This window comes from Chanos chanos, chromosome 15 (genome assembly GCF_902362185.1).
Source record: "Chanos chanos chromosome 15, fChaCha1.1, whole genome shotgun sequence".
Lineage (NCBI taxonomy): Eukaryota > Metazoa > Chordata > Actinopteri > Gonorynchiformes > Chanidae > Chanos > Chanos chanos.
The window spans coordinates 4,691,290-4,703,418 of NC_044509.1; the positions used below are offsets into that span (position 1 = coordinate 4,691,290).

General features: G+C 43.6%; 1 protein-coding gene across 1 annotated transcript; it reads left to right on the forward strand.

The window, feature by feature from the left end:
- The first annotated feature begins 2,617 nt into the window (after positions 1 to 2,617).
- Positions 2,618 to 7,817, forward strand: hspb1 (heat shock protein, alpha-crystallin-related, 1). Its single transcript, XM_030792801.1, has 3 exons — positions 2,618 to 3,010; positions 5,883 to 5,946; positions 7,621 to 7,817. The coding sequence occupies exons 1-3, from the start codon at positions 2,632 to 2,634 to the stop codon at positions 7,796 to 7,798; spliced, it is 621 nt and encodes a 206-aa protein (XP_030648661.1). The 5' UTR covers positions 2,618 to 2,631; the 3' UTR covers positions 7,799 to 7,817.
- The last annotated feature ends 4,312 nt before the right edge of the window (positions 7,818 to 12,129 follow it).

The following is a 12,129-nucleotide window of genomic DNA, read 5'->3' on the forward strand; positions in this document are numbered from 1 at the left end:
AGAAGTGAATTTTGAAAGAGTGTCTCCAGAATGTTCTTGTGGTTGCCAAGCTCTGATATTTGAAGGTATCCCAGTTCTATTTCAAGACCGCTGTCTTCCACACACTTTTAAATAACCCCAGTCATTCAGGAACATTCTCAAGCAAACCAGAGACTTCATGGTCTACACACTGTTTACTAACACAAAAGATTGTTAACCATTTAATAACTGATTTGAATATGCTGCAGTTTTCAAAATTGCAGTGATAAATGACTGCTGAAAGCCTTATAGTGTTAACTATTTTCCAGTGAGGCCTCTGTGCAAAGCAAAGGTTGACTCCAAACCTGTGCAGGGCAACAACAACAACAACAACAACAAAACAACACTGCTATGAATTACATAACTGACCATAAGTCAATACAGATCAGCCGGCCAACAGGCTGTTTCCAACGCCCTGACGATATGGTCATTAATTTTCTATTATATTATAACAGCCGTGCTGAAGAGATGGAACACAGGAAAGAATTAAAAATAAAAGAGTAAATTAAAAAAAAGGAAGAAACATGAATAAGTAAACTCATAAAGGGTGCTCAAATGCCCAATGATTTGATTTCACTATTGTTTGGGGAGTGAGCTGTATACTGAAATATATACAGCACAGTAACCAGTGTGTTAAATACACATAACATTCAGTATGTATGGTGTGTCTACTGTTTTCACACCTGTTGTGTGTGTGTGTGTGTGTGTGTTCATTTCTCCAGCTGGTGTATAGAGGAATTGTCATCTCTGCCTAAAATGTTGAATCAGCCTCTAGCCTGTCTGACCAGTCAGGACACACACACACACACACTCACATGAAAAATTGATATGGACTGGGATAGAGGGACAGACAGGCTGTGTCACACACACACACACACGTGTGTAACACTGACATGTGCCTGGGTAGAGTGTTGGCTCCCGAGAGGTTGCACAGGCTGTGTGACAAACACACACACACACGCACGCACACACATACAGGTGCAGAATGTGCCAACACAGCGAAAATGAAATGAGGGTTTATTTCATTATGAAAGACCAAGTTAGAATGTTTTCACACATGTATATACATACACATACACACACACACACGCACACACACACATACACACACATATATTTCGGCTACTTAAAAACGTGGGTGTGTATGACCAGAATGATAAACTGATTCAACACTCCAAACACTACTGTTAAAACTAACTGTGGTAAATCAAATAACTGAAATATTGAAATATGATCAGGTCAAATTGATCTAAATATCGTTTTGACTGCCAGACTTCTGTAGAATGCCGTTGTATATAAACCTGTCGTCTGAGATGATGAATGTGGCCTGCATACCTCGCGGAGCCAGCGGTGAGAGAGTGGACGCGTAACCGAAGCAGAGATGATCTGTGTATGAGATGGGCTGTGTGTGGTTTTGTGGTTATGTTTACAGTATGACAGACGGGGAATAAGAGGAACAAAGAGCCTCTGCTGTGTTGCTTTTCACCGTCTGGCACCCGTTTCTGCAACGTTATATTCATTAGAACAGACTTCTGAAAAGATTTATGGTGCTCAGGAACTGTGTGTGTGTGTGTGTGTGTGTGTGTGTGTGTGTGTCTGGGAGAGGGAAAGAGGGAGAGAAAGAGGGATGGTGAGGGAGAGAGAAAGAGAGAGCTTGTGGGTGTGTCCTTTGGTGGTTTTTAACATTGTCTCAACATTCTTGAGTGTTTCTTGAGTGTGTTCGAGTGTGTCTTTGGGTGCACATATTTGGTAGTGCACTAAAAATGGTCACAGTTCTTCTGCCTATGCCTGCAAGAGCATATATGTTTACCTTTGTGCATGTATACACTGGTAATAACGCACCGGTGTCTCAGAGCACATGTGTGTATACATGTGTATGAGCGCATATCTACAGGTTGAAGCATAAGTCAGTATGCATGTGTGTGTATGTGTGTGTGTGTGTGTGTGTGAATGTGCAGAGAGCAGGGGAGTGTCTGTTTTGATTTCCGTATCCATGGGAGTGTCTGGGTTTGGACCATTCCAGTACCATATATAATCCTATAGCACATGTATGTCTGGTAACATACTGTACATTTCTTTATCCCAAACATGTATTGAGACTCCAGTTCTGCTGATCAAGCCTGTCTACATTACAACAGCTTCTCAGATTCCTCCATGCCTCTGTCAAGCTCAGGGGGTGGGGGTTCGAGGGTGTGTGTGTGTGTGTGTGTGTGTGTGTGTGTGTGGAGGGAGGGAGAGGCGTTACAATCACCAGGAGAGAAGGTGGGTTAAACAGAGTTTGGCCTGGCAGCTGTAACGGGACAGGCCTGCACTTTGGATTCCATTCTCCTGCTCCGTCCACCATGAATAGACATTCTAGTCACTTCTATAAATATCTGGGGGAGGAAGGGGGGGGGGGTCGGGAGGGAAACAGATAGAGATCCTGTGAGGGTCGGGGGGGGTGGGGGTGTGGGGGCGTGGCTCAGAGAGAGTTCTTTATAAAAGCCCGGAGCTGGAAAGGAGACGGTACCTTTCCGGAAAAGTTTTCCACACAACACCGGGGTGTCTTCATTCCCCCATATCCTCTTTTTTTTTCTTCGACGACAGCCAGACTTCGATCTTTTCTCCGTGAACATGGCCGAGAGGCGCATTCCCTTCACTTTCCTGCGCACGCCGAGCTGGGACCCCTTCCGAGACTGGTACCAGGGGAGCCGGCTTTTCGACCAGGCTTTCGGGATGCCCGCTTTCCCCGAGGAGCACTTCGCGTTCCCCAGCACCCACTGGCCCGGCTACATCCGCCAAGCCGTCCCCGGCGCCGAGGTGGTGCAGGCCCCCGTGGCGCAGTCTCCCATGATGGCTTCACCCTACGCCCGCGCCCTGTCCCGCCAGCTCAGCACCGGGATGTCCGAAATCAAACAGACCCAGGACACCTGGAAGGTTAGCCTAGACGTCAATCACTTTGCCCCCGAGGAGCTGACAGTGAAGACCAAGGATGGCGTGGTGGAAATCACCGGTGAGTGAAACGGAGAGAGAGAGAGAGAGAGAGAGAGAGGGAGAGAGTGAGAGAGAGTGAAACGGAGAGGGAGAGAGAGGGAGAGAGAGAGAGAGAGAGGGAGAGAGAGTCCGAGAGAGTGAAACGGAGAGAGAGAGAGAGAGAGAGAGAGAGAGACTGTGTTGGTTGCCTTTAGAAATGTATGAACCTGTTTTCTTTAACTTGGTGAGCAAGCACTCTGTTGCGCTGTAGGACGGGAAATTAAAGTTACTTCTCAAAACAATAGTGCTGATGTTCTCCCAGATAACGCTCAAGTGTAAGACCATTTATGAAAAACTGTCCTAGGCATATCCCAACAGATCTGGTACGTCCAAACAAAGCAACCATTAGGAGGCTGTTGGATGATACACAAAGTTACATTGTTTGAATTCTAACTGATGGTCTGCTTTAGGTCTCTTAACAAACCAAGAGATATAACAAAGACAAAATCAGAAGATGGTGACTGTTTTGCTGATACAGTCAAAGAGCACTGAATGACATCATAATGTCAAAAAATACATATATATATATAACTGATAACTGATAGGTAATAACTTCAGTGACTGAGCAGTTTACATTAAAAAAACAACAACAGTGATTTCTGAGTGTTATGTAACGGCCGCCTCCCCGTCCCCATGTTGTGGGACTCTGTGAGTGTCAGTGACTGATTGAGTTGTGGTGTGAAAAGCACTGTCAAGGCCAAGCTATGGAAGAGATGGGAGACAATGTCCTCTTGCAGCAAAGAAAGTAAAAAAAAAACAAACAAACGTTGAAACACAGATTTAAATTTAGATCAGTTCAGACAGGTGTAGTCTACTGAAGAGCTGTCAGAAAGTCTGGAAGAGATTTGTGTGTCAGCTTCACAAAAAAAAAATCAAAGGACCAAATAACCAGCATAAACAGTATAGATATTAAAACTATAGATTCCACTCGAGAGAAAATAATAATAGACATTTGTACAAAACACTATGTCAGTGTGTCCTACGGTTCTTTAACATTAGGGAGGAATTTAAAGAGGAAGTTATGACCACTGCTGTAGATACATAGATAGATCAGATTATAGATTATAGATTGTAGATTATGTGTTGAAGAGAAGATTGGAACAGCATGTTTTGACGCAAGGAACATGTTGTCCCAGAGGATGCTGGGATGGGTGGATGAGAGGCGGAGTCATGACATACGGACAGCGCTCACAGATTCCTGAGACGTGACTTAAGCCAGGCCGAAATCTCCCACAGCTGATGGGTTTATTACAGAGGAATTTTATGAACCCAACAGACAGTGTTTTCACCGACGCGGAATTTAGTTTCACACTTTAGTTTTTACTGTCGGGAAGAAGGCCATAGAAACATACACACAGAGACAAAAGTAGCAAACACTAAGTTTCATGCATCATAAGCACTGAATTAGCAATGAAACAGTCAGTATCTAAGCTCTCTGGTCTGTCTGTCTATTCGCAGTACTGCAGAATGAGAACAGGAGTCTTATCATGGTGCTGGCAGAGGGGGAACGCAATGCTAGACCCCTGCACAAAGCCTTTTATGTACAGGTTCGATAACAGGTTTACGGCCCGTTGGGGAGGGTCACAGAGAGGGCAACAGTCTCACCTCATCATTTAAACTGTTGTCAAAACAAATGGTTGCGTTGCCAAGGAGCAGAGGGTTGGGTGGTGGGGGGGGGGGGGGGGTGCTTGGGTCGACCCAGAGAGATATAGAGTGATAACACATGCATGTTGTGGTACATGTACTGTTAGATGACATGTCCCCTTGATATGACATGAGACATGAGTGGGAAGAAATGCCAGGCTGCCAGCTGTCCGTGCCAGGGCTCACAACACTGTCCGAGGTCTCAAGCGCCCACATCAAGGTGGTGTTGACAGAGGGGTGTGTATATTTCCGAAAACAAATCTCCCATTTTGACGTTCGCTCACACGAGGGTGTGAAAAGTGTATTCATTTGATATTTCTCTCTTTGGCTTATAAAAAAAAAAAAAAAAAAAAGCAGATATGAAGTTATAAAATGTCCTTGTTCAGGTACACAGACATCTGAAAGCAGGTTGTCATCAGCGTGTCGAGCATTTTGACGTCTAAAGCTTGGTATTTTCTATTGGTTTTGTGTGTGTGTTTGTGTTAATCATGAACAAGGATCTTTTAAGAACTAAGGACTATCTGTGCCTGTAGGGGTTATGCGTGGTCTGGTTCTCAAGGGCCGTATTCCTGTTGGTTTTTCATTTAGGCAGAAAATTAGAAGCTGACTTCAACCTATAAAATAGGTTTCTACAGGTCTCTCAGTCAATCACACACATGTAGTAATTGACAGGAACAAAATCCAATGGGAGTTAAAGACTCACAGGTGTGAGCTGAACTTCCCGTTGTCACGCTGGTGGTGTGGTGCAGGACCCAAGTGCAAAGACACGATGATGACGGTGAAAAAAGGAAGGCTTTACTTAAAATGAGATCAAAATACATGTGCAAACTAATAACAAAAAACCAATAACAAAAGGTGCAGTATGACAGTGCGCAAAATACACAAACAACGATAGGCAAAGACAAGGCAAACACTAGGACTTAAATACAAGGGAGAACTAAACAGGGCAAAACAGGATTGGGTAAAATTAACAAGGTAATAATTAGACAAACAGGTACAGGTGAGGGGCGGAGACAGACAGAGAACAGGAGCACAAAGACATGTCAAACCAAAAGTCCAAAATGGCGGTGCAGGTTGTGACACCCGTGCACTGAAGTGTCACCAGAGAAGGTTGTCTCTCAGGAGCTAAAGACTTGTGTCATTTAAAACGGATGAGTGAACCTGTGTCTTAGGCTTATCTGTGTGTGTCTGTGGTCTGTTTCCCTTAGGAAAGCACGAGGAGAGAAGAGATGAACACGGTTACGTTTCCCGATGCTTCACTCGTAAATACACGTGAGTACCGCAACCGCACACCACACGACCACACACTCGTCACATCACAAGTAAGGCGACTATGGCTAAAATCAAATCCTTCTCAGAAATGCTTTATCACCTTGCAGAAGGAGACGCTGACAAATAGTAAATAGTTTAACGGAACCACGAGATTTCACTGATCTCAACATTTACCCTGTGAAATCGCAGCCTTGCTCCTTCTCCCTTTTCACTCTCCACAATTAGGACCAGGTAGTGAACACTCTGTGTGACAATAAAAACACTGAGGCGTTTCCATGGATACCTTGGGTAGCAGGGAGTTTGTTTATTCAGTGAATGCCAGGGGACATGCAACTTGTTAAGCAGTGTTGCACACTGACTCCTCTCTAGAGTGAACTGAATGTCTGTTTAAAATAGAACCAGGCTTGCCTGTGCACACGGTAATTTTAATAAATGTGAGTATGTTTTGAGCTTTCAAATGACTCAGCCAGTTTGCAAACTTGACCTGTCGATTATACCACCGCTATAGTGAAATCTAGATATCTAAATATGGGCTTAAAATGCACTTTTTATTGGTTTCAGTTCATTTCACTATTTCAAATGTAGGCTGTTTCTGAGGAGCACTGTTATTAAGTCGTCAGACTGCTGCGTTTGCCAGACTTTTGCGTTCCAGCATTTCTCTTCTCCTAGGGCAAACAGAAAATCCCTTCTTTCATCTGTCTCCAAGATCTTTACATCTCGAAAGAACGACTACTAGCAGATGAGGAAGTGGATTGAATACTTTCTGAAAAGCTACAGCTGTTACTCCAGAATGAAATTCAGAAACACACACACACACACACACGCACGCACGCATGCACGCACTCAAGTAAACACACAAACAGGCGCGCGCATGCGCATACGTTCTCTTCCCTCACCCTCTCCATCTCTCTCTCTTGAAGCAGCTTTGTCGCCACCACGGGGAAATGTCTGAAATGCATTAATGAAAACAGCTTACGCTGTCCTATGTGTGAGACACAGCTTGAGTAATAACTGGTGGAAATTTTTGTTTGGTTAAATTTTGATGTTGAGACAACGACATATTGTAGCGTTCAGAGCAGTACACCCGGTTTAGCACGAGTATATTCACTTGTGCTAAATAATTAATGCAATCAGTTATTTCCTTCACTAACAACAGTGGGAGATAACCTTCCAAACAGTTAAAAAAAAAAGAAGAAAGATCCCCACAGGATCCCCACAAAGCAGGATGTCTCAGCCGTACAAGTAAGATGCCAAGTCGGTATCTCCTCGGTTTCTCAGCTGTTCGCACACGGGGCAGTTTTGAGTTTTCCCTCAAGTTATCTTACTGAGAGAGACCCTGTTTTGGGAAAATTCTCAACACGTAAAACACGTTATAGAATTTAAAGACGGGAATCATCATTAACAGGGGGTTATCTTAACCGGAGCAGGTAGTTTCAGTGACGAATTATTTTCAACAAAGACATCTGTTGGAAAATTGCGACAAACATTGTACTTGCAAAACGTATGACACGCCGTCCAGAAGTTGTGACAATACTATAGCGCATCACTGAACTGTTAATCTACAATGACATGACAACATACCTAACAAAATGTAATTTCTTACACTCTCTCTCTCTCTCTCTCTCTCTCTCTCTCTCTCTCTCTTTCTCTCCCTCTCTCTTCCTACTCCTCCAGACTGCCTCCCGGTGCCGATGTTGAGAAAGTCAGCTCCTGCCTCTCCCCTGAGGGCGTGCTTACTGTAGAGGCTCCCCTGCCCAAACCGGCCATCCAGGGCTCAGAGATCACCATTCCCGTCAACGTAGGCAGCGGCGTAAAGAAGCCCGTCACTGATAAGCCAGCCGGACAGGAGTGAAACCAGTCACGTGCGACTACACACACACACACACACACACACACACACCCCCACCCCAAACACAAAAACACTACACCTCTATGACTCGCAGATGTCCGAGTCGTCTTATTCTGATGTGTGCCCTTTACAGTGATACAACCACTAGAGGGCAGCAGTCAGTATTGAGATTCATGCATGGGTGGGAGAGAGGACAAATTCCCTGATTCGTTCTGTCTCTCTGCTTTCCCTGTTTGCCTCTCTCATCTTCTTCTTTCTCTCCTATAATCATCCAAGCCCGGCTGAATACAGAGTGAAAACACATCCACAGTAGACCAACATCTTGGAACTACAATAATACACACTGACAGAGAGAGAAAACGCACACATAAAAAAAAAAAAAAAAAAAAAAATTCTCGCTGGCCAGCCCAGATACTAACTGCTTTTTGTGCTCATTTGCAGCCCTCCTCTCACAGTCCTTCTCTCTCTCTCTCTCTCTCTCTCTCTCTCTCGCCCTCTCTTTTTTTTTCTCTGCTCTAGCCTTTGCATTCTGTCACTCTTTGTCCCTTCATTGCCACTGTGTTCACACAGCACTTCAGTTACCCTGACACACACACATACACTTAGACACACACACACACAGACGCTGGGAGCTGATGTCGCCGATATCTCTGGATCTACAGAGGAACGCTCCCCTCCTCCCCTGGCTATTAAAGAGAACATGGCAACATCAATGCCGTTTCATTACAGACACTCTCTCTCTCTCTCTCTCTCTCTCTCTCTCTCTCTCTCTTTCTCTCTCTCTCTCTTTCTCTCTCTCTCTCTCCCTCACTTAATGAAAGCAGTGTATCAGAGTCTGTTTTGTGTCATATTCTGCAGTGTTGTCTGACATGTTTTGTAATTTGGCAAAGAGACAAAGAGAGATGGTGAATTTTTTTTTTTCATCTGTTGTTGTGTGAGAGAAAAAAAACTCAATCTGTGCAATGGGGAATAAACGTTTCCACAATAAAAAAAAAGAGAGAAATTTGAGCATGTTTCATCATTGTCATTGTTAGAGGGAGGGTTTTGGTTTGTTTCTTTCTTTCTTTCTTTCTTTCTTTCTTTCTTTCTTTCTTTCTTTCTTTCAGGGTCATTGTATTAAGGTTGTCTTAAACATGGCTGGAGCAGATTCTGTTAGAAATGCAAAGTTTTGTATTCCTTCCTGATTTCCTTCAGTCATGAAAACAATGCTGACGTGAAGTTAGAGCAGAGACACTAATGCTTGGAGCATGAAGTAGAGATCTCTATTTTAATAAGTAATAGACTTTGCCAAGTCAAGATGTTTACATGAATTATGCATTACATGAAAGGGTAGTCATGTGTGAAAGCTTTCCCTTTCATATATTTTATATATATATATATATATATATATATATATATATATATATATGTCTTTCTCATGTTTACCGCATAGGGAGTTCTATAGTGAATGTCAATCAAAATGACCTGGTCCAAGTATTCTAGAATTCTCATGTAGCTTTGACTCCTCCTACTCACTCAACACAGATCTGTATGGACTCTAAAGGAAAATGACCCCCTTATAACAATATCGGACATTTTTGATAATGATGTGCAGTTGTAACTTCAGTAAAACGTGTTTTGAAGAGTTCAGTATAACAAAGTATAACTATAGCCAGATTGTTTGAGGGACTTTCGCTTTTTTTTCAGTGGAAAGGAAGAACAGGTGTAAGGATGTCCGTTATGTAATAATACAAAGAATCATGACAGCTCAGAGGGAAGGGGGAGAGAGGGGGGTAGAGAGAGAGGGAGAGAAGAGAGGAGGAGAGAGACTGAATGAGAGAGAGAGAGGAGAGAGAGAGTAGAGAGGTAGAGAGAGAAAAAAAAGAGAGAGAAAAAAAAGGGGAGAGAGAGAGAGAGTAGAAAGAGCCTCAGGGAGCCTTAACAGTACATGAGCGAGTAGAGCATTAACTGCACTGTGCTGCTGGAAGAGAACACAGCACTGGCACAAAGCGTCCTCCTTCACCAGTCTTTCCACTTACACACATCAAACAGCTGAACAGAGATAAACAGAGATAAACAGGAGAGAAGACATGGAAGAAAAACAAAATCCTTCATTAGAAATACTGAGCCTTTTTATTATTGGTATTATTATTATTATTATTATTATTATTATCATCAGCTGTATTCCTACCAAAAAAGACATTCTCAATATCTGTAACCTGATATTACCCAATCATGCACTTTCAACCCTTTTGGTTGCCATGGCAGCAGATTACTTTAAGGCAACACCTGAGCAGGTAACTGAGAGAAAGGCACTGTTTTTGTTTAGTCTGAATTTGTTTATTTTGGTCGCTTTTTCTCGACACACACTGAAATTTTCCAAACAATGTTGATTTCTCGAAGCGAAACACAGTCGAAATGTGAGTTTTTCCTCTGTTGCCGTCTCCATGACAACAGGTGGAGAGACCCTTCATGAAAGCCAAGAATCAAGCCTAACGGTACACTGAGAGAGTGAACGATGGGGGTGGAAGTGTTATGTAAATTAAACGTGTAGTTGCAAAATTCTACACTGTTTTACACTGTAGAAGAAAAAAACAACCCCCCCCCCCCGCAAAAAAACGAACAAAAAAAAAGAAAAAAGAAAAAAACAAAAGCAGTGGCATTCTAAAGACTGAACTGGATTTAGTTGGTATCTGTTGTCTCTCTGGCCCTCTCATGTTTGATTTTTGTGTTCGTTTGGGGTTTTTTTTATGGCAAAATCTATCAGCAAAGTATTTTTAGTCTGTGGGATTTTCTCAGCCAATTGCAAGAAAATCCATCTCACCCAGTGCATCTAAATTTGTATGTGTTTAGTGCACATACACATAAATGAACACACTCGCTGCACACTGCAGACAAATACGTACTCATGTGCATGCACACACACACACACACACACAGACATGCGCGCGCACACACGCACTTTGTATGCTAAGGACTCTCCGCTGATTTCCATTAGAACAAAAGTGGAGTATAACAACCTGACCCAAACCCTAAATGTAACCCTGACCCTAACCCTGACCCCAAATATTTCTACACTTTAAGTTTTACAAATGATAACAGTGTCTTTTAGTTGAGATAAAAGCAACTCTGCAACTCCTTTTAACCAGGGGAACTGTGTTTTTGACACCAGTTTTACGAGGGGAAAAAACAAGTAAAGACAGACACACACTCACACACACACACACGCACTCACACACACACACACACACCACACACACGCATATACACTTTTTGACTGACGCTCCTTCATTCTAATGTACAGACTCTCTCTCTCTCTCGCTCTCTCTCTCTCTCTCTCTCTCCGCTGTGGTGCTGTATGGTGGGGAGGTTGGTGGTGGGGGGTCGAATCGGGTGCTATTTATAGGAGGGTCGGTCATGCCCTGTGTCTGCAGTCTGTTCCATGGCAGAAAAGTGATGTCCCCTCAGCAGAGGTGACAGAGTTGAGACAAACAAAGAGCAGACCACACACACACACACACACACACACACACACCCAGCTTTCACCACTCACTCTGTGTCTGTCTGAACCTCTTCTCCTTGACTGCTCACCTGTAAAGTCACTCACATCGTCTCTTAGCCCTGAAGGCAATTGAGCACAGATACTATCTTCCTCAACCACTCATTTAAGTATTCAGTAAGTTGGTTCAGTTAGTTTGTGCATTATGTAGGTCGGTCACTGGGTATCAGGAGCTAGTGAGGGTGGGACACTTGTTCATTTCAAAAGATGTATGATAAATTGTTTCTGTGATAATAAATTGAGCCCTGTTCTTTATTGTCCCATCTGTTTGTTCCATTTGAAGTTACCTTTCTGTCACTGGACTGCATCGTCTTCCATGGTCAACACAGTCTCTCAGAGACAGCACAGTCACCATAACACAGAGTCAACACAGTCTCTCAGAGACAGCACAGTCCCCACAACACAGAGTCAACTCAGTCTCTTAGAGACAGCACAGTCACCATAACACAGAGTCAACACAGTCTCTCAGAGACAGCACAGTCACCATAACACAGAGTCAACTCAGTCTCTCAGAGACAGCACAGTCCCCACAACACAGAGTCAACACAGTCTCTCAGAGACAGCGCAGTCCCCACAACACAGAGTCAACACAGTCTCTCAGAGACAGCACAGTCCCCACAACACAGAGTCAACTCAGTATATCAATGACAGCACAGTCCCCATAACACAGAGTCAACTCAGTCTCTCAGAGACAGCACAGTCACCATAACACAGAGTCAACACAGTCTCTCAGAGACAGCACAGTCCCCATAACACAGAGTCGACTCAGTCTCTTAGAGACAGCACAGTCACCATA

Excerpts from the sequence above, each read along its gene's own strand:
- hspb1 (XM_030792801.1), top strand. The coding sequence starts at position 2,632 with ATGGCCGAGAGGCGCATTCCCTTCACTTTCCTGCGCACGCCGAGCTGG. Across the intron at positions 3,011-5,882 it reads TGGCGTGGTGGAAATCACCG|GAAAGCACGAGGAGAGAAGA; the intron begins GTGAGTGAAACG and ends TGTTTCCCTTAG. Across the intron at positions 5,947-7,620 it reads TGCTTCACTCGTAAATACAC|ACTGCCTCCCGGTGCCGATG; the intron begins GTGAGTACCGCA and ends CTACTCCTCCAG.